General features: G+C 39.7%; 1 protein-coding gene across 4 annotated transcripts in view; it reads left to right on the forward strand.

Moving 5' to 3' along the window:
• The window catches only part of LOC115379824 (nck-associated protein 5-like), a 78,851-nt gene extending 55,778 nt beyond the window's left edge, over positions 1-23,073 (forward strand). For 2 of the 4 annotated variants that reach the window (XM_030080740.1, XM_030080741.1), the window contains exons 8-14: positions 2,049-2,228; positions 2,370-5,356; positions 6,279-6,393; positions 8,340-8,421; positions 14,302-14,688; positions 17,722-17,817; positions 20,348-23,073. In XM_030080740.1, the coding sequence (XP_029936600.1) occupies positions 2,049-2,228; positions 2,370-5,356; positions 6,279-6,393; positions 8,340-8,421; positions 14,302-14,688; positions 17,722-17,817; positions 20,348-20,349 (3,849 nt within the window). In that variant the 3' untranslated portion in view covers positions 20,350-23,073. Of the gene's footprint in view, positions 1-2,048; positions 2,229-2,369; positions 5,357-6,278; positions 6,394-8,339; positions 8,422-14,301; positions 14,689-17,625; positions 17,670-17,721; positions 17,818-20,347 lie in introns of those variants that run through there. The other 2 variants (XM_030080742.1, XM_030080743.1) reach the window with 2 other exon arrangements.
• The last annotated feature ends 595 nt before the right edge of the window (positions 23,074-23,668 follow it).

Below are 23,668 nucleotides of genomic sequence, written 5' to 3' on the forward strand. Positions count from 1 at the left end.
CTCATACAGTATATAATGCATTGTACAGAGTACTTACTGAATCTATTTTATATGTATAGTCTAGTCTGAAATAAAAGTGTAAATTACTTGGATAAATAAATACCTAACTCTAAAATGATTTAGGTTACCTCAGTTGTCATATAGACATTTTAGGTTTCAATTTTATCAGCGCAGTGACAGAACATTATTTGCAGAATTACAATAAAAGAAGCATTTATGAAATGTGATGATTAAAGAAACACACAGGAGAGATGCAATCAATAATGTGTGCAGGTGAGATAAATCTCCCCAGGGGGGCTTATAAAAACTTAATTTCTCAAAACAAATGGCATTACAAGAATATCTAAAATGGCAGGTGAAATGATGCTCTTAGAGCTAACATGCTCATTCATAATATTGGGCTGACAAAGAAAGCAGGTTTAATGTATTATAAATAAATTATTCTACTTAGTAGCACATTGGCACCATCAGTTCCTCTTAGTTATGGAACCACAGGCTATAAATCCATATTTAAAGTGAACTTTAAAACTTCCACTAAAGGCAGAAAAATAACAATCTGGCTCTAACACAGTAAACACCACAGAGCATATGTCTTTGGCCTCACTGGTATCACCAGTCAACCCGTCAAAGTGTTGCATGCTGTCTATGGTCTGTGGTTGTGAATGATGGTGTGTGATATATTTTTTTGGTACTGGCTTTGCAAGCTGAATTTTCCTCACAATGCACTTAGTGTGGAAAAAGGTTATAAAGGATCATGATTTTTTTTTGTTGATTTCACATTAGTTCATTTCATATAAATTTGTGCAATTATGCAAAAATATGATAGGAATGTAATATGGAACATTAATAATTGGATCCTCAGTATCTGGCAGCCTAGCTGGTATGTTAAAAAAAACATGTTACAGTGCTTCAGGCTCACAAATGTGGTGTACAAATCAGCAACATAGAGCAAGTAAGCCCACTCCAATATAAAGTGTATTTGATCAAATATGCAGAATGAAGTTTCAGGCCAGAGTTATGGAGTTATACTTACTATACAACTATTACATTAAACTATTCAATCAAGACACTTACATAGTAGTTTTTTCCCACTCTGTCACTTACGACAAAAACAGAAACAGTATGGGCACATGTTTGCTTGGGCATTGACTTTGTTTTTTGTCTGCTTTGGTAAAATAACTCTCCAAACAACTGTACCCAATGGAGAAGAGTCTTCTGAGTCACAGGTGCACTGTGTGAATATTGATTTTGGTTCTTCTTGTAGGCTCCAACCAAACAAGAGCATCACTCATCTAACACTGGTTATTCATTGTGGACTGACTTTTGAAATATGAATGAACAGCAGACACACCAAGTGGCTGCAAGCTTGGTGGATAGTGTGCCTTTACTATGAATCAGAACTGAGGTCTATAAAATGCCCCAGTTGACCAGCTTGCAAAAAGTAATCATGGCATACCTGCAAGACTAGAGAAAAGTGAATACACACATTACAGAGCAGAAACCCTCCAACTAGTGGAGTGGAAAATGTCATTCCTTTCCTCGGCAAGCCTTTGGATGGAAAGAGACAGCAATGTATCCAGCATATTGATTTTTTGAGATCTGTGACAAATACAGATGGAGACCCATGGGGCATTCTCACGGGTTGCGTATAATTCAGACTGCTAAGATAACCTATCGCCAGAAGAGGGTATTGAATACAATGTCAGGAATTATTTGCAGAAACAAGCCTTGACTTGACTGTTGCAAAGGTCAGCCATAATTATGGAATCTGGCAATACTGATATGTTAACTCATTAAATTAGATATCAAGTGTTTCACATTTATGTGTGTTATATTTATATTTATTTATATTTGACATACAAAGCTAAACAAAAGCTAAACAAAAAATGTTTTTCTTGTTACACATCTTACAGTAGTCCATTTGTGATTTGCTATTTAAGATAAAGTGTCCTTTACCCTTTGTTTTACCCCTGAGTATCACATACTGTCTTTGTAGTGTCAGTTTGCTTAATTCCTCTTGGCTTATTATGCAATTCATTACTTTCCAGGAGGTCCAAAGGAATGGAAAGGCAGGTGTTCCTGCTGGGAGATGGCCCAGTCTTCTGAGTCTAACATGCCCACGCAGTAGCTGCAGTGGCAGCGGCAGTGAGATGTCATTATCCAGCGCTTGTAGTGAGTACTCCAGTGGCTCCCATACTTGGGCAGAGGGACGTGGCTCTTCTAAGCAGGTGAGTTTTGTTATCTTCTTGTAAATTAATTAATACATAAATCTAAAATATAAAGTACTCCTTCTTGGCATCTTTTGGTATACTGGGTAAAAATGATGATCTGAAAAGTGAAAAATTGTAAATCTGTCTTGTCATGCACAGTATGCCACAAGCCGGGAGAAGAGGATGAGTACTGGGTCAGTATCCAGCAATAATTCAGTGCCTGCCGAGCAGACAGACCTGGGATGGAAGGAAGGTCACATTCTGAAAGGCCTGAAGCGTCTCCAAATGTCTGGCCCCAAAGAGCCATCCTCACTTACATCTGTGCCACATTATAAAGATTGTATGACCTCCAATGAGGGTATATATTCACTTGGCATCAAGTGTGGTCCACAGGGAATTGTACCAAAACAAGCAGTCACTATGGGCAAACCTTTCAGTGCAGGAGAAGGGGCGGCTGCCCTAGTTTCTGACTCTGATGATGCAGATGATGAATCACCTAAATCCCCATCCAGAGGATCCTGTGACCAACCCAAAAAAGAGGTTCTTTGCTTGGACACACCTCATGTCACTAGGGATGAAATGAGTCCTGCTGAAAGAAGTTTTCAGGAGGACCCTTTAAAACTCAGAGGAAATCCTGGCAATTTCCTCTCACCTGTCACAGACAACTTCCTCTTGGAGGGCCCCACAGTGAAACCTGGCATCAGCCCAACAGAGAGCCCTACCCACATGGATGCATTAAAGAATAAAAATTCACTTGAAAAAAACAAGCCATCAGGCTTGAAGAAGTTAAATGACAGAAACAACAATGAGGAAAGGTCCACTGACCGAAAATCCAGGCTTGATCATGTCAAAAGGCACCAAGACAGACTCATAGCCAAGCAACTGGAGGGAGGGATGAGTGATGTGAGCTCATCTCTTCATCATACTGCTACAACTGCTCTGAGCTCTGTTAGTGAAGCCAGACAGCGCAGCTCCTCAATGGACATTCCTCATTGCAGAGATCAGGCAAATCAAGCTGGAAGTGATAGCAAGGACTACACCATTGTGGAATCAACACAAAGAAAACTAAAACCTCAAGCTTGTGACTCAGCAAGGAAGGCTTTCATTCTGCGGAGCAAAAGTGCAGATGGAGGACCAGAGCAAACCAAGCAATTCCATTCTCCTCTACACCAAAAGCTTATCAAGGTCCATAGATCCAAAGGACAGTCAAACTCTCCTGGACGTAGTATTCCTGGCAAAAGATCAAACTTTGGCAAAACACAAGGTTCAGGAAAAGGCACATTTCCTAAAGTTGAGAAAAGTGAGAATTTTGCTGAGACAAGAACTTCTGAGTCTCTTGACAATGTAGGGAAAAGTTCTCCCCTGTCTTCCCCTGTGAAACATTCAAAGGCATTTAAGCCTTCTGGAGTCAATGAATGCTCAAAGAGCCCAACCAAATCATCTTTGCAAATGACCAAACTTCCAAAGAGTAATGACTCTGAGGCAGAGGGCATCTCTAACAATTTATCCTGCTCTCCGCTCAAACAATGGAATCAAGAGCAGCACTCTGATACTGCTTGCCACTCTGAGCTTAGGTCCCCTTCCCCACCACCACCTCCAGGTCGAACTACATCTCTTCTCATTAGACCTGGGTATGACTCTTTACCCAAAGCCCATAAATCTGGAGGTCAACTTCAAAGCTCTACCACTGGGAAGGCAGCAGCTAGCAGCACCAAGCTTCAGCCAAGCCAACTTTCATCTGTTATGCAGATGCAGCCTCAGCACTCTAACACAACAAAAGATACTCGCCATATGGCCCCAAAATTGGGAGCTGAAGTTACCAAGTCACCAAAACATGTCCCCGCCAAAACCTACCATCCCCACTCATCCAGGATATCATCTACAACCTCGATCCCAGTTCAAGAATCACAAGCTTCAGACTCTGTCCCGTCATCTATGAACCGAAGTGTAACATGCCATGATGAAAATGGTGCTTCCTCTATGTTATCAAATCAAAGCATCTTACCAGTATCTCATCAGAGCATTGGTGAGCCAAAACTTTCAGAAGTCTTGCCTCAGGCTTGCTCTAATGTTTACTACCATGGGACTGGCAGTAATCCTCAGAATTCCTCCTCTAGAGCTGTGAAAACAGCCCTTCCTGTAAATACTAAATCTAATGAGGCAATTCCAGGGCAGGGGACCAGTACCTTCCTAGTTCAAGGAAGGCTTAACAAAAGCGACACAAACACAGCTACAAAAGGTGTCCAGACATTTGAGACTTTAATTTGTGATCCCAGTGTTCAGCAGGTTATACATGGAGTTAATGAAAGTGGTACACAGGACAAAGCCCGGCGAAAGATTGAGACCCGTTGTAACTCACTGGATTCTGAGCCCATAGTGCAACCTGTTGCAGCAGACAGTGGTGTGATATTAGATTGGGGATTTGATGAGGAGGGTTGGCTGTTCAAACGCTCTGTGTCTGTGTCAACCAGACCTCCCCTTAAGCCAGTTATGGGCATGAATGGAGCTAAGGCTCGAAGCCAGAGCTTTGGTGCAAGATACATGGATAGGCCAAACTTCAATAGATCTGGGATGGTCCGCACCCAGATCAAAACTCACTCAGGGAGCTCTTTGAACTCTCTTGGTGATGTCTTCCCAGGAAGCATGAGTTGCTCCAGTAGCTATCATTGTCCAATGAACCGATCTCTTTTGAACAACTTCCTGATTGAAGAGGGCCTGCCAATACCTTCACATTTGGGCTCCTCCAGTGAAAGACTTCAAAGTCTAAAACACCAGCGAGAGCAGGCCAGACGCCTTCAGATTGAACAACAGTTCTCAAGCGCCTTTGGTGAGCCAGTTTCTGAGGAACCTGAAAGACAAAATACTATAACCACGATCGAGGAGAAAGTTATGCTGGGAATAGAAGAGAACTTGCATAAGTCTCAGGAACAGGAGAGAACCAATGAATCAAAACAAAAATCTGGCTCAACCTTGGCAAATTGGTTTGGCTTCCGTAAAAGCAAGCTTCCTGCTCCAAGTGGCAAAAAGGCTGATGCACCTAAAGCAAAGGAGGATAAGAGGGACCAAAAGATCACATCCCTTCTGGGAGGAAAGCAGGCCAAGTCTGACAAAAAGAAAGACAGAAGAAAAAGTGATGGAAAAGAGTGGTAAGAGACTAATCAATAGTAAGTTAGTAATCAATAGTGCAGATAAGAATTAAATCATAGTAAATAATGCCAAGAAAAATTTTGCAACTAAACAATGTAGCATTTCAGGAGAGAAAAACTATGTTTCTGCATGGAATGCCAGGTCAACACTCATATCCATAATCAATATTTTATTTTATTTTATTTTATTTTATTTTATTTTATTTTATTTTATTTTATTTTATTTAGCAAGGTTGTGCAACGATGTTCTTTTTTGAGTAACCCATATGGATATAAAGTTGTATTTTGGGACAAATGTCTGTCGCTTCATACTCTAGTTGTACTGTTGTCTGTGTTCATAGATGGCTTAATAATCTGCCTCAGGGAGCACAGGATAATCTTGTTAAAAGTTTTCCAAAGCAAAACTTTCTGTTATAACAATAGCCTCTGACAATATATAGTTTCATTTTCTAGTTATAGGTCATGTTTACAAATGTTTCAATCTGCCTCAGGGAATACAATCTTGTTAAAAGTTTTATAAAGCAAAACCATCAATAGTAACAGTATCCTATTTTATTTATGACTATGGTGCATTAAACTCAACACCTGTGCATTTGAGACCTATTGAACTTTGGGGTTTCATTCATATTTCATCCCAGCACTTAAGCATCAGTGCTTGATCCAGCAGATCTCTTCATAGTCTTTCTGCCAATGAAGTGATTTACAGCCCTGAATAAGCTGGGCCATTTTTATCAAGTGGCCTTAGAGACATTTATCACTCCTCGTAGCCCTGAGACCAGTGGAGACGCATTTCATACAGAACATCGCAGCTAGGTTTCAAGAGATACAGGGTAATTTATCAGCTGAAACACCCTGGGCATGTTGACTCAATATCAAGGAATCTCAGATTATAGTGGGGTGTTGAAAAACTGTTTTCTTTCAGCTCTGTAGGGAGGAGAGAATCTCATGATGCAGTGCGGGCCTGCATCTCAATGCCCTGCCCAGGAATGTCCCTGAGTGAGATACAAGGACACAATGACATCTTAGGAGACCCAAAGGTAAATCAAATGATTACTCTATACAAAAACATAGCTCAGTTTTAGTTCTTTCCTGGAAAAATATGTATAAAATGTGTATGTGTATGTAACAAAACAGTACTGCAACCGGAAAGTATATGACCTAAAATGCCCAAACGAGAAAACTAAGGAACAGAGTTAGAGATGGAGTGAAGTGGAATGTGCTTGACAGAAAGACTGAAAGACTTAGATGAATGTCTTAACAAGTACGAGATGTACTTGAGGCTAATTTCAGCAAGAGTCCCTCAAACACTCTTTCGCACAATTTCATCATTTCTACTGTCATTATGAAGCCTTATTTCAAGATATTCAAGATCATCATTGCGTCCATAATTTCACCATCGGTGCCTTTCTTCCTTCCCAAGGAAGAAATCGCCTCAAGTTTCCAAAAGTATCTACAACATTAGAGAGTTTATTTCAGTAAGATGACACTCATCATATTTTGTAATTAGATGACTGTAATTCCATTACATGTACAACTATCAGTTACTCCCCTCATCATATAACTTTTAAGTGCAAACATTTTTAAGCTGAGTAGGCCCTTTGGGTATCAAACCTCTATGCTTAGCTGTACAAGGATGATGTCATGAAGCCATTTGATGTAATCTTACGAAACTACTGTCTGATACCAGCTGTCAAGCATTCACATTTTGGTGAGTCGGCTGATGTCCTTTTCCAGAGAGTCATGTAATGAGTGTGAAGTTAGCTGTTCAGCGCCATGTACAAGGAGACTACAACAGCTGGTGGATGCTCTGGTTGTCACAGGGATCCAACCTATGACCATCTAGTCACAGGACAGACTCCACTAACCACTAGGCTAACCTACCTCCATGCCACCAGACATGCACATGATCTAGAGCAGGGGTAGGCAACCAATGTGCCATGGAGAGCCGAGAATCTGCAGGTTTCCATCCCAACCAAAAACTATTCCAGGTTATTTCACTGATTCCCTCACTTTGGCTGGAATGAAACCCTGCAGACTCTGGGCTCTCCATGGCTCATGGTTGCCTACCCCTGATCCAGAAGTTGCTCATTATTAAAGTTTTACACATGCTCAGCAAACCGGTCAGTCATTTTAATGCAATTTAGATAAATACTGTTTACTGGCTATTCACACAGGATCGCCATCAGCTAGTCTAGACAGGTCAATTGCATTAGCGCGTATTCAGTCTGCCCTCAAGGTTAATATAAAGGGAGATCTCCACTTTTTAATGTGATTAGCAGGCCAAGAAATTGTGTCAAGTGCCCCAAATTGTCTTGTTGCTGATTTATAACCAGCTATTAAAATTAGTGCTTCACAGAGAAAGTGAGATAAATCTGAAATAAATTGGAGGGAGCAAAGAAGTTCAGTTGATAAATTAATCATGGGCAACATACTAGGGCAAATGCCTCATACTTCACATTACAGTTAGTCCTGTGGTTAGTGAATTGGGCACATCAAGCCACTAATACTGTGAAGGTTAGGTGCATATTGTCTACTGGAGCCACCATGGACAGAGATATATGTACATATGGTATTTGAAAAGACCATATTGATCCTATTTGGCCTTCTTGTCAATAGTCATGATAGTTTCCATGACAAATATCACTTGGATACGTGTGTATAGAAAGTACAGCTAGTACATGGCAGCCATGTGTTCATAATACTTGATTGTATATATGTGCAGCAACTTTCATGGAGCAGTTTTTCAAAAAAAAATTGAACATGAATGTGAATTGGGTTAAATTAGTCTCAACTTCACTTCAACTACAAATATCAACCAATATTTTACATCGAAGCATACAATCATAATGTTGATGAGAAGTCAAACTAGGACCAGTATGGCCCTGTAAGGTGCTTTAGATGCAAGCATCCACCAAATGTTATGTAAAAAGAACAAACTGGATATTGTTTTTGTTTGTTTGTTTGTTTGTCTTATCCTAAAAAGGCAAAACTGCAGATGATGAACCGCAGTGCTGATGGTGAAAATGGATCTGCACTGAAGAGCCCCGGCAAGGATCCTGTAATAGGTCAGATATTTCAGTCTTTTTTTATATATCACAGTCAGTGTTGGACTGTAAAGACAATAATTCTTGATACCTATCTGAGTACACACAGTGTACAGCTGAATCACACAGCTTTGTAGTGTCTTCATGCATGTGAGCATCAAAGTTTTATTATTGCCTACCATTTCACAGCAATACACTTAACAAAACCTACATTCGATTTACAACTGTCTCAGTTTTTTGTATGTTATTTTAATTATATCTCTCCTCTCTGTTGGCATATTGGACAATTTGATTTGGTGTAAACAAAAAAATGGAAAGGAAACAACAGCAAGTACTGGCCAGCATCACCACATTTGAATTCAAACTAAATTACATATGTGGTTATTTTCGCTGATTATCATCAAAGTTGTTCCCTCCTCTGGGTGGCACGCTGTCTCTGTTTTCAGATGTGTATCATCACTGACCTTGTTTCTTTAAGATATCTGTTTAGCCTGTGAACTCCAGTGGGCAGAAGGTGACCAGAGGTGAAAAAGCCACAGTTACTTTATCTTTAAATGTATTCCCTCTCTAATACCTGCCAGCTGAAGAGCTCCTCTCCAAGTATTTCATATAATGATGTGCTTTAGGGCAACATCATCATTTCCCCCTGCGACTACTTGAGATGGCTGTTGTTTCCTCTCTCTCTCTCTCTCTCTCTCTCTCTCTCTCTCTCTCTCTCTCTCTCTCTCTCTCATCTCTCTCTCTCTCCTCTCTCTCTCTCTCTCTCTCTCTCTCTCTCTCATCTCTCTCCTCTCCTCGTCTCTCCTCTCTCTCTCCTCTCTCTCTCTCTCTCTCTCTCTCTTGATTGTGAGGCAGAAACAATGTCATTGGCTGAGTTATACCTCAGCAAGGCAGAGCCAAAAAGCAAGTTATTCTGGCGAAGTAATGTTATAAAAAGTCCAGTGAAAAAGGCAAAGGATAATATTGTGTTCAGACCAAGCACAAAGTGAATTTTCACGTCGCAGACTCACACAAATACAGATGCAATTTTTTTTGCTCGAATTTCAACTCATGTGAATATGCGAATGACACAAGTTTCTCATTTTCACGTCATTCATGACGTGGAAATTCGCATCATTTGTGTCGCCCAATGCGAGGTCGTGTCTATTTGCGTCTGTGAATTGACTTTGTAACTGTACTGCATGAAAAACTCACTTTGCATTTGGCCTGAGCACACAGTAAGAGCAGAGGTAGCAAACACCACGAGCTCATGCTGCTATCTAAGCGCCACTGAGCTAAGTTAGCCAGTTAGTCTTGCTGACCTTCTTGGTTCAAACCAGCCAGACCAGCCTGTTGCCGTTTAAATAAGCAGGTTAGCCAGTCAGCCAGACTCAAGACTGAACAGAACGGAGATAAACAGACAAAGAAAAACAAAAGTCAGACATTTATTTGTATTTAGGACAACAGTTCCATCTTCTCCATTAAAGAGGGAACAAAAAAGTAATTCTTTATCTTAGAGATTTAACTCAGCCAATGAGATTATTTCTGCCTCCAGAGCAGCTCTGCCTTCAACAAGTGCAATATAATTGTATTTTATATGAATGAAACTCCAGTCTGCATCTGTCTATCCATTTCCTTTCTTTCCCAAACTTATAAAATCAGCTCCTCCAGTCACTTGACAGTCAAACACTCAGGTGTCAATTGAATAATACTGAATTTAAGGCATAAATATTTTTTACTATTGATGAAATAATATCAATAATAGCTTTCCCTGTCACATTCCACCAAGCCTTGCCAGAATCAAACATGCACACGGGAATTTAATTCAGTTATAAAGTGGGCCTGTATGTTTTGCTCGGGGTCATATTTTCATTAAGATATACAACATGTATAATTAAACTTCTTTTAATTTAAAAGTAAAATACAGGATGGCCTGTGGTGGAAAAAAGAAACTCATATTGGCTTTGGGGGTTAATCACCTCATTAACATTTCAGTGCTGTGCCAACTAAGCACATTCATCCAAACTGGAACTGAGTGAATTAACTTTTCCTTCAGCTCTCACTTTCAGCTTCGGCCACTCACAGCATATTATAAAATCTACAGTTAAAGTACATAGATTCATTACATCCAGATTTGGCATAGCATAATTAGTTAGCCATTGTGTAGAATGGGCAATTAGAGCAATCAACACTATAATGATTTACACACGATAATATCACAGTTACATATTTTTGTTTTATTTTTTATTTATTTTATTTTATTATTATATATTTATCTATTTATTTAGTATTTTTATATTTTAATATTTATACATAGTATTTATTTATTTTTATTTTTTTATGTAGTTATTTTTGATGCTCTTGTACCTTTTAATTTGTCACTATGCATTTGTGTTCAAAAGTTTTGGGGGAAAATGTTCCAGCTAATTTCTTGCAATGTGCACAGTATCTTTGACTTCTCACTTTCTTTGGCTGTTTTGATTTTATTCAAGTGCTGGCTGACATTCACTAACAAGGTACCTTGCTGAATGCAACCCCGATTTGCATCATCTCAGATTCTGCCAATTGTGACTCGTTTTATATATAAGTTCTTTTATTAGGATAGCCCCTTGAGATGAACCATCTCGTTTTCGAGGGGGTCCTAAACACAGGACAAAGATAAGGACATTATACTCAGACAGATTTGACAAACATAGCCATAAATACATACATACATACATCATGACATAAACGTAAAGAGAACCAATCACAATTAACACAATACAAACAACAACCCAAAACACACACACACACACACACACACAAAAGAAGGGAAAAAAAATAAAATAAAAGGGGCCAAACAGAAATCAGAGCCTACAGTTACAACATATTAAACAACAGGATAGTAATCATTCAAGAGATTTCCCGGCATTATTGTAATAATATAGGAGTAATTTTGAGAGAAAGTGGACTCTTTAAAAAGATTCCTCATGTAACTGTATTGTTAACAATCAGCATAACACAACAGCAAATACAGTGCATTATGCTAAGGTACATTTTAAAGGACTAATTGAGACGTTAAACATAGATCTAACCCTTTTCAACACTGAAACTAAATGATCTTTCACAACAATGTGACTCTAAGCAGCCATTGATTCGGTTTGGGCCAGTTGCGAGTGGATCTGAGGAGAACAAAATGCACACAGCACGTGTTAAGGGCTTGTGGAGAGCAATCAATTGTCAGCCTCTGTGAGTCTGCCTTCTCAGGCGCGACTCTGTCACAGCGGTTCTTGTTAAGATCCAGCTTAAGATCTACCTAATCAATAATGTCCGTGTTCTGTGTCCTCTCTACACAATTAGTTGTTCCTGTGTATGACTGGATACTTGTTCCATCATTATTTTCTAACGTTCATAAAGGCTTTTGAAAATTTGTATAGATATTTGAAGTTCATTTTTGATGCAACTGCCAGCACACGTAACATTGCTAAACTGCAACCTGCGTTTTTAAAACACAAGCCACTGTTTTATTTATAGAGCTGGCCTGAATAGTACTTGTAACTTGTTTTAAAGATAATTTGCCTCTGCTGTTTAACAGTGGTCAATTTGCTGAAGGGGAATAAATGTGTGATTAAGCTCTAAAGGCTAAGATGCCACTTTAACATGGAGAGACTTTTCTTCACTAAATGCTTCACTATTAAACAGTGATTTATTTTCCCTTGATTTTCTCTACATTTCCAGGTCATTCAGATGAGTTCAATTTTAAGAATTCATTAATTTCCCTGTTGGGAAACAGCAGGACGCATAAAGCGCAACACATGCCTTACATTAAACAAATTATACAGATCTGTACCACATCAGACCTACTAAAGTAAACAATACCACTTCACAATAAGACGAGCCTTATAAAGGTTCATGAGTGGTTTATAATTAGGTTATTAATTAGGTTGTAAACACATTACAAATCATTAATAAACAATCATAAACAAGTTATAACACAGTTTTCACATTGATGCAGGCTCACTTTTTGGATCAAGTTACTGCTGCATTGATGTATGGAAACTGTTGTACAACTTGTTCATAATTGTTTTTAGTGATTTATAAAGCATAATTTATAAAGCATTTACAGCCTAATTAATAACCTAATTATAACCCATTAATAAACAGTTTATAGAGGTAGTCTTATTGTAAAGGGGTACCGTAACATGTTTTAATGAGAATTTGCCTCTTCTGTTTTACATTGTTAAATAGTGTGAAGGGGATTAGAAGTGCATGATTTAGCCGGAAAGCCTAAGATGCCATTTAAATTGACATGTTATTACCCTTGATATTTTTGGCTTTTCCAGGTCATTGAACACTGAGCATGACTTGCACCCTCCCACTTCTCAGAAACTCTCGTTTTGTTTGAACAATCACTTCAGCTTTAAAACTGTGAGAAGCCCGGGAGTGAGGAGAAGTGAACTTTGAGGAATCTGGAATCAGGGCATAAAAACTCAAGTGTGCATCCCTTAATTAATAAAGGGGGAGCAGCTGTTGCTTTTGCTCCACTGCTTGATTGCCTACAGGCTTCAGGCTACAGGGCGTACATGAAAAAAAATAAGCCTGCACGACAACAACTTCGGGATATCTTTTCTTGTTTTGATTTTGTGTGCCACTTCATTGGACAGATAGCTGCTGTGATACGTCAGATATGTTTGTAGATTTCTACAGTTTGCTGCCAAGCAGGAATTGCAAAAACTCCTGGGGGATAAAGCTCTTAGCCTCGGTGGAGATTATGCCCACTGGGTTCAGGTTCAGGGTCCCCTGGAAGAGTGGTTTTGAAAAATGCTCTGCAACAGCTGTGAACAGCAATGTGAAGCGCATTAGTGTTTGAGGTCTTTCACTCAAAAATTCAACACAGGTTTATTTTTCTAGCCGTTTGGGTAAAATTCATTATTCTGTATGTATGTCTGTTAGAAGCCGAGGCACAACATCATATGGTTTTTGCGTGCATGAGTAAACAATCAAGTTTTGAATTTTGAACTTCAAAGTTGAGAAATAATGCTCACAACATGTCTCGCCTATGCATCCCTGGTGTGTCTGACAGTTTTGATTGATATAAAACGCAATTAAAATAAATACACTGCCTTGGCAATGTATTTGGATTCCATCTCATATGTTATGCCATGGTACATTTCATACACTCAGGGTGATCGATGATTGCCGCTAATCACATCCCCATTAACAGTGTCCATAGATTAAGGCAGAGTGGTTCAAGTGGGCTATGCTCTCTACGCTGAATCATTCTCTGTGGCAGTATTATGGTGTAATTATCCAGGAATCATTGCCCTGCATCACACTTACAAGTAATTAGATTGTACCGCATCATCATTCTTCAACTTGGCTCTTAGGAGAAAACCAATGCTAAGTCAAAGAGTGAAAAAAATAGACCATCTGTTGCATGAATGTTTTGAAATTATCAAAGGCACCGCTGCCACTGACTGCGTACATCTCCCCTCATGCAACGTACACTAATGATAATCTGACAGGAAAGATAAGAAATCATGGAAAATGAGTTACATTGGTGATGTTGCTCTTTGACATTACAGTGGTTGTTATTTAATCAAATCCTCAGAATGATCAAAAAAGCACTTTAATCACCAAGTAGAACAGCTGTACACAAATTTGTCTTGGTGACACTGGTGCGGAAAGTTTCACAGTATACGCCAAGTACTACAAGACTCCATAAGCAATACTAAGTGGCAGTACAAGCCATGAAAAACAATAGATTGCACATTGTTCTACGTGTTGTTGAGACATATACTCAATGTTATCATATCTATTAATGAATAAATATGATAGCTTTCTTTAGCACCACTTCAACCATTTATACCCTGTGATTTCACCTGATGCACCCTCTGCTTCCCGCTACCCTGAGCCCCCTCATCTGTTCTCCTTGTGCTGTAGGCTCTGGCTGCAAGATGCGAACGTTGGACAGTGGAATCGGGACCATCCCCCTCCCTGAATCCTGTTCCTTCTTCTCTTCCATCCTGCACTTCCTCCCCAAATCCTCATCAACCCCAGAACAGTCCCTCAGTCCTCCCAGTGCTCCTGGTTCCTCCAGTGAGGAGGTGTCTCCTTCCCCATTGCCCCGCTGGAAAATACCGTCCGGCTTAAGGGACAGCAGCCGTGCAGGGGTGCCAAGCTCCCTGTCCGAGTCCTCCATGACCCTTATCCAGTCAGTGCCTTTCCCCACTGTGGCCTTCCTCCAGCCCATCCAACCCCAGTCTCAACCCATTGTGACCTCTGCCAATGTGTGTGATACCCAGAGCAGGCTGCCCAGACCGGCCCCAGGTAAAGCCTCAAGAGCTCCAGCAAGGCGTTAGGACTGAACATGTTACTCACAGGGTTTTATCATTTCAGCACTGGGGAATCTGTTGTGATTAGACAGTAGCTGTCTTTCCACTGTCGCACCACTGTGAGCAAGGGCTATCCTTGAGCCAGACAGTGTTAATGGCCCTCAAAAACCATTTACGTTTCCACTGTTGCGCCAATAGCTCTGCAGTCTCGTCCCATCCATGCACACGAGTGGCAAGTAGGAAGTGAGTGGTTAAAGTCTGCACACCCATCACCAACTTTCCTTTGGATGACACTTTTTGCATTGTGTGCTCTAACTGCCTTCTACTGAGACCTCAGATTTTTTCAGTTTTTGGTGGACTGGTCCTGTTGTGCGTTGGATCTCCACCACTGCCAGCTCTCTCACTATATATTGCATAACTCATTTCAGCAAACGCTGTCGACTTGATGTTGGGCAGTATCCTCTGCCCAGATACTGAGCAGAGCCCTAGTGTCCTCGTTTGACCAGGACTGCCCGGTGTTCACTATTTTTCTTTTCTCTGTTATTTTTCTGCTCCAAAAGCGAGCTGCTGTGCAGACATCTGTACTTATCAGTTGCCCCCGCCTCCCCACCTATGACCCTTACCTCCACCTCAGACCTCAGGTAGCCCTGTCTGGCTCATGGGTCTTCAGAGGGCCATTAGCACCTGGAAACTGGCCCCTACAGCCCCACTGTGGCGCGATCAGAGACTGGAAGTGACAATGGAAATGCAACTAGCCTTGGAACGCACGAGCATGCCTGTGTTTGGTGCAACAGTGGAAAGCCAGCTATTGTTTTTCAACCTTGTGACCTTTACCAATATGGGCTTTGACACCCATGATATTAATTGGCTACATGAGGATACATGATACAATATGTAACAGAAGTCCAATATCAGCCTGATATATTAACAACCTCAGTCTAACCCTAGTTTAGTTATTGAGGGTAGACATGTTGTCATTTACTGTCTTTTGTTTTCTTGCACATTTACACACAGTTATACACATTCACACCAAGGAGCTAAATTTGGAGGTCTGTAGCCTTTTAACTAAAAAGCTCTTCCACTAGACTGGTGCATTAAGTCATACATCAACACCAGAGGAGAGGGTAATGAAATGTGCGAGTAACATATTAGTCAACTTGCCTCTGATATGGCAGCTCATATTGTGTAAGATATTGAATGGACTATAGAACATCTCGCCAGATGTCTCTGTCCCAAATTTATTTGAAAAGGACGTATTTTCTGAAAATCCTGCTTGGGTAATTTATAATTCTTGTACCCATTATGAGGCCATTTCAAGGACACGGAGGAGCCACATTTGCACAAGAGGAAATACATTTCATGAATGTAAAACACGGCACAGCCATTGTTTCTCAACTTAGTAAAAGATGATTAAAGTAGCACTGCTCCCGCTAGCAATTCCTGGTCTTGTTTGTGTCTCTACATTAGTGCTGTGAGGGTGCCAGGGAAATAGAAGTAGCAAATCACTGACTTGATGTAAATTCAGCCTTGAAATCAACAGTGATCATAAAGTGTCATTACAACAACTAAAGCCCGTATCAAAGCATTAATACCTTTTATACCTTTTATGCAAGAGGACATAGTGTAGACATTCTCTGCTCAGTATACTAATCATCACTCCAGTGCAGCCTCTGCCAAAGAGAAACATTCATTTACACTGTCAAGAGGAAAGATGTATTTAAGATTAGAGGGGGGTTTTAAGAAATAAATAGCAGCGGTGGTTATTTATGAGTCACTTTTTACAGTAAAGCCCCTAGGGTAGTCAGTCACAGGAGACATAACATACTTTTTTGTCTGTACAGTTTGGGAGAGCTACAGTGTCAGTGCGGAGGCAAACTTTTATTAAATAAACTGGGAATCAGTCGGAGCTTTTAAACTGTGTTGCACTTGATTGACTTGAAAGGCAGACTATGCAGCTTCAAATGGGAGGGCACACCACTTTGTTTACTAATGTTGAGGATGAGGTTGAGGAGGGATGAAGCCCCTCAGGTTCATGCCAAGACTAATAACCCATACTATTAATGTAAGGCTTTTAAATGCCTGTCCTCAGTCTAATGTAATGATTTCAAATTTACGTGAAAACATAAACAATGGAGCAAAATGCTCTTATATTTTGGATTTTGATTGGATAAAAAGTTGTCCTGTACTCTTGAGACATTTTAAAGTTATATTCTTTTGGCTTCTTTACCACATCATAACAAGGCGGGCTGTCCTCCCCTTTGAAACTGCACAGTCTGCTGGAAATTGGATTGGAAATGGATTCGCATTCAAATCATTCTTGGATATGGATGCAGCCACGACACCATTTGTGTTGTGGCTGAGAGGATTTCATTAAAGTTTTGATGATGAATAAATAAATAAATAAATAAATGACAAAGTCTCAGATTTTGTGGATATTGGAGATGGGCGCTATACCGAGGCCCATCTTTCTGACAAACTCAAACCCTTTCCGAGAGCGTCCGTTCTTTGCAAACTGTCCAAAGTCAAGACATTGAAGTCCTACCTGAAGAGACATACCGCAGATAACTGCACCCTAAATGCAAGCCCTCCTGTGAAATCAATGTGTGGGAACATGAATAAAGACCTGTATGATATGTCTCAAGCACTGAATATTTTGGGCTGCTTAATTTCATGTTTAAGCAATCAAACTGTCATTGCTGCTCTGGGAAACTAAGCCCTGACTCCCTTTGCTCAGTATTTCAGCATGGTAGAAGGCTGTCATTTTAAAGCCAGAATTATGGGTTTGTTATCTCTGAAGATGTCAGATGCTAGTCCTTCAATGTCACTCTAACCTCCTGCCAGCCAGAATGCAGAATTATAATTTTGCTATCTTTGAAGATGTCAGATTTTTATAGTCCTTCAGTGTCACTCTGTTCTCCTCTCTCTACTTCAGTTTCCTCATCTCGACAGGAGAGGCAATGATGTGTGACTGCTAAGGAAACCTCAGAACTGAGTTATGTTTCACTGATTCTTTCATCTGCTTTTGTAGGTGGAACAGAACCAAAGAAGCTGACCTATATCAAATCAAAGACAAGATCTACTCCGAGCCAGCAGAACGAGCAGACGAGACTTCAGCTTGCCAACTGTAAGAACCAATCTCTTGAATATAGTTATGGCAGTGGCACATTTGGACCAACTTGAGCCAAAATCTTTTATGCCTTTATGCTTTCAATTTTACTTGCTGAATACAGTTTTGTCCAGTGTATCTTGTCAGTGGCCTGCACAAGTCTTAGAAATATCTTTCAGTCAAAATCCATGTGTGTAATAACGACTTGATGAGGTTCACAAGTCAAATGAGATGTGTCCCACATTGCTAAATAGGTCGATTATGTCTGTTTTAAAAGGCCAAAAACCCATTATTATTATTTTTGTAGTGAAGTGCTCAGGAGTTGACATTTTGTTTTTCCATTTAAATGCCTGAAACATTTAAGTATCCAGTGTTTCCCTTGAAATTCTATTTCTGGCCTGGTGGTCAAGCCTCTGAACAGCATTCACACTGTTTGGAGAAGCTAAAACATTGCACTGAGACACAGGTCCACAGCACTTTAAAGACCGAAATCTGTCCCTGAGTGCCCCTTCACTTGAATAGGCTCACTACGTAAAATTGCCATTGCTCAGTATGAGTGAGGACACAACTGTCAAAAAAAGAAAAGGAATAACCATGTGATTTCATGCTTGAGTCTACATGGTTCTCCAGTTAATCTATGTGTTTACTCCATGTTTTCTGTCATATGAGTCTGAAGGGTCCTCGCCTAAATCAACCCTTGGCAATTTTGCATAGTGCACCTTAAAGGCCAGAGGACCCATCACACCTATTCAACTCAAAGCAAACTGAATTATTTTACAAAAAAAAAAAAAAAAACCACAGTGGGCATCAGCAGTGGATAATATGACTGGCCAGTATCAGATATTTGATCATCCTAACCCCAATAAGCCAAAAGTGGCAATCAGAAGTATTCACTCAAGTGGGATATTGATGCCTTATAATTTCTGATCTTTTGCTAGAACAAGGCAAAACACCATCTGAACCTGATCATCTGAACAAAGCGTTAGTGCAATACCCCTTTATTTCTGAGGAAAAGGAAAATGTTTACTTCCTTTATATTTGTGCTAACCTGCTGGGACACATTTTATAAATATCTTCCTGAATATGGATTTCCTTCAGTGTGAAATGGCTCGTTTTCTCTACCAGAAAAACCTCTCTCTTTTTCCCTTCACTGTCTTCCAAACTGGAATAAAAATACCGAGTCATTCACCTGTGCGCTGTGGAAGCTGCTGTTATTGTAAAGAACAGGATATGCTGATTCAGCTCATCATCAGTGACCTATGTAAATGTAAAATTCATAAATATCTACACCTAAACAAGCAAAAGACTAGTAATGCACACTTGAGTGATGCATTTGCAAATATTCCCTACTGTTTACTCTCATTGCTTTAAACTGCTGCAAGTGCCAGATAGGAAGGATTTAGTGCATCTGGGGAGGAGAAAAATATATAAATTTATTTTCATGTCTGATGATTTTGATAAGTTATCCTCAGATGCACACACTCAATATTTTCAAATGTAGTACCTCAAAGTATTCAAGTATTTTGAACAAGAGATTATTTTCTGTCATTTTCTAAAAGAACACAAATTATTTTTTTATGACTTAAATGATTCTTCCTCTTAACACCTTTTTTTTGTTCTCAGCAGCTCAATATTTTACTCACTGGAGATTAAGACTGATGAAGGATATGAATTCTTTATCAGTGTGACACATTCACCGTCAGTAACACACGGAAAGTGCAGCCATTTTACAATGTCACACTGAAAAACAATGCTGCAGAGCAAATAACTGCACTTAAAATACACTCAACTTGTCTGAAATACATTTCACTGAGCACCCACCTCCAGTACTCACACAAGCACGCACATCATTATGCAAAGATGTTAACACTCTATAATATCATATCAGATTCTTTGCACCTGAAAATTGTGCTTGATGACAGCGACACGCCACATCCATGAACAGTGGCTCAAACGTCATGTCAGCTCAGTCAGGCGGCTTTAATGTGTGTTAGGCTCGTGTTGCAGTGCATCAACATGCAGGAGACGATGTGTCTACCTCTGCCCAACGTAATCAAACTGCAAATTGTTCCTTCACTTGCATTTGAACTGCTGCTGCCCATATGGCTGAAATCCCTATAGGTTGACTTAGCGCCGAGACAGCTTTCATTTCACTGAAGTCATCATAAACTGTAATTTAAGTTTTTCAGCAGCTTCTGGAAAGAGTTGTTGACTATACTGTGTTTACAATGTAAATACCAGAAACAGACTGACTTGTTCAAAGAGCGGTATTCCAATATGTTGTTTAACCATTTTGGGAGCAAATCTTACGTGACACTCACCATCAAATCAAGTCTGCAAATGTGGTCATTTTGTCAACTGAGGAAACAGCAAATGGCCTTCAAAAACACTTTAATTTGTTTTAATTTTGTGTAATGAATGAAGGAGCATGTGAGTGTGTTTTCAAAAGGCGGCTGTTTCACTTTGGATATTGAAACTTTTCATGTGCAAAATGTTTTCATGGCACAGCGCTAAAGAATCTCACTCTGTTCGCCATTTCCCATTACAGAGTTGATTATGAGCGGAATGACTCAACTTAGGCGAGGAAGCAGCAATCAGTTGGACTTTGTTCTCACACACAGGGACGGTTCCCAAATCCCACAGTTTGGACACTGCGACTGTGTATCAGGATGAAACACCCAGCGCTGGACAGCTCGTGAGCTTGGACTGGTAAGGTTCCACCTGCGCTTGCTGTGGCTTTGAGATGCTGAGTTTGGAGGGCATGCAGGTGACGTAACGCACCCTCTGGCGGCCATGTTGGAGGTCTTCATCCCTTTGGCATTATTGGGCTGTGAGTCGCTGATTGAATCTCCACACGTACCACCCGGCCAACTCAATAGATTTCATGGATATGGCTAATTTCTGTGCTGTTACCGACTGAAAGCTGATTATTCCGCCACTACTAAACATGATGGACTTTGTCTTTTGACGTCAGGTTGTTAGCGGTTAAGTTAACTACTGTGGCATTGTGAACATGTATGATTTGCACACATTGAGTAGAAGCTAATGTAAGTGGCTACACTAGTAGGTCTGCTAAATTAGCTGACCAAAATCACCAAACATGAGTTGTTCCTTTAATCGAGTTCATTCATCGGAACTACATCTGGTAAGAAGAAACCAGGACTAAAGACGACTGTGTCACCGTAGCATCAATTTGGAAGCAAGTCTACCTTCACTTTTACTTCTTATTCCTGAACTGATCTGTTGCTGCACCACAACAGTCTTTTCAGATATATCTCCCTATGTAGCCTGGTTATTATATATGTAGCCATCATCTGTGTACAGCTAACTCTCCATTGGACCTCCATGATGGTACCAGACGTGGTTGATGAGAGATTTGCGACTACAAAGCCTCTATTCTATTTTCTACCCAACTGAATAAATATTTTAATAAGTGAAAAGTGATGTAAAGATCTGATTTTAGAGCTATAGTATTCTAATTAGTGAAAGTCCATGTAAAGACCTAACTGTAGAGCTCAAATCTTTGTATGATCAATTTCCGACCAAAATATCCAATAAAACCTTATAATGCCAAGATTCCAAAGTATGATTACCATCCTGAAAATATCCGGCGTCCAGCGCTCACCACTGATTGCCATGAGCTCTGTTCCCAACTTGGTAATTTATGTCCTCAAAGTGTTGCGCTAAGTCGCTGGTAACCTTAATTTATTTATTGTCACAGTGTTAATAACTTGCATGCAGACACCCTCAGGCTCATTCTAACAGGAGAAATGAAGATGCAAACTGATATCCATCATATGAAGGGTTTCATTACAAAACGCTACATATCCACTTTGAAAAAAAAAAGTTACTTCATGCTACTGCATTGCTTAGCATTTATGAAATGTAACAGATCCTCTTACATGTCATTATTTTGTAAGCAAATGTCTTTAAAAAATAATCCATAGTAAATTTTATGTTCATGCAAGCCATCATTTTGAAAAGTAGGTGTGCCATTTTTAACTAATAAAAAAAATATCTCAGCTCTGAATGAAACTCTTCATATATGTAGACTAGTTCGTTGTTTTGATATATTCCACAGTTATGACATCAAGACAAACCAGTGAATATGTTGCATGTAACCTTAGTTCTCTATCATCTTAGGCACATTGTGGACATTGCTGTGCTAGCTCAGGGAAAATGCCATTTGTTGTTTCTAATAAACTTGATAGATGCTGTGGATATAATGATTATGGTTCGACTTCAACTTTGACCTTACTATGTGCAGCCGTTTGTGTGCAATCACCGAATAAGATAGATTTCACTCCAACGGTTTGAAAGGTTTTACCTGAGCTTACTATTTCTCTCTTGTCACTTTTTGTCCGGACATTTAACTGTAAGATATCTGCACCATGGTTGCTCAGTTTCTCTCTCTCTATTATGTATACTGTGTTCTTTATAGTAATGTTTTTGGTGTCATGAATGCATCCTGACCTGTTTGACAGTTTTAGGTGTTTAGAGATGATTTCCCCCTCCCATCTCTGTCATTTCCCTGCCTTTCACCTGTAGATATTTGCCAAAATGTATTGCCAAACACCGCTTTCAGCTAATCACAGTATACAGAAAATGAATGCAACTGAATCTACATATCAGATTTGTCATGGTAACTATAGCCATAATGTTTTCAAATACTAGAGACAGTTTACAGGTTAACATTCAAGTGATGTACTATGAAGCACTGTAACGTTGCACAATATCGTTAAGTCATATCTTTGGGTCTTATTTACCTCTTCTGTATCTTTGCTCACTTGCTACATTTATTTGTCGGAAGTAACGTTTGTACATTTTCAGTGGTGTTTTTGACAATAGCAACACATGTAATAAATGACATATGTAGCGTACGCAGGTGAGACAAGGCGTTCATGGATCAGGGATCAGGTGTACTGTATTGATACGGGTAGATGGAGCATGGGGTCTTTGTTTTGATATGGCGCATATAATGAAGAGTGTCACTCTCACAAGAGTATTGTATTTTTCTAGCATTTACTCTTATGTATTTATGCCTGGTATTTGTACTCAGCACAGATAATTGTGTAATTAACCATTCTTGCACACATTGTTACTCACAATTACAGTAATTCCCCTTTTAAATGTTTTCTTTCAGAACCCAATAACAGTGATGTTCTTGTGTGGCAGTCACCTTAGCAGTCTGAAATAAGAATTGTATATTACTAATATTCTTTGTTTTATGTAAAAGAGGAAAGAAAAAAATAAACTATTTCAATACTTGCACAACATAAAGGATGCTGCCTTTTGGTTCTGCTCACGTGACTAAATTGCGATGCTTGTTATAAGCATCACATAGCTCCAGGTGTCATTTTACACATAAAATGGTACAGTTTCCTCTCAGGTTGAGTACCCATTTCTGACTCAAGCCCCAACTTGCCAGCATGATAGATGGACAAGCTACAAAGGCCAGCGTTTCCACCAGAGCGCTGACTCCAACTGATTTCTCCAACTCCGATACAACTGCAAGCCATATTTTTTCATTAACTTCACACTGAACAATGTGCAGAATGCTACCCAAATGACTGAGCAGCGTGTCACGAGTATTGGATTTATATCATCCTGGAAACCATCAATGAATGGCCTAACAATGCTGTTGGATGGAAACCCCGTGTATGCCAAATGTCTCTCAGGAGTGAACAATGCTCACTTTCTCATTGAAATACACAGATTTTTGAAACCATGACCAAAGGGGTACCAAAGGTTGCAACACTTACATTAATTAAGTAAATTTCTCCCATTCTCCCATTTAATTAAGTAAATTATTCCCAGGATTTCAAAATATTTGAACATTCCACATTGCGCATGGAACTGGAAAAACACA

This window comes from Myripristis murdjan, chromosome 21 (assembly GCF_902150065.1).
Source record: "Myripristis murdjan chromosome 21, fMyrMur1.1, whole genome shotgun sequence".
NCBI classification, from domain to species: domain Eukaryota; kingdom Metazoa; phylum Chordata; class Actinopteri; order Holocentriformes; family Holocentridae; genus Myripristis; species Myripristis murdjan.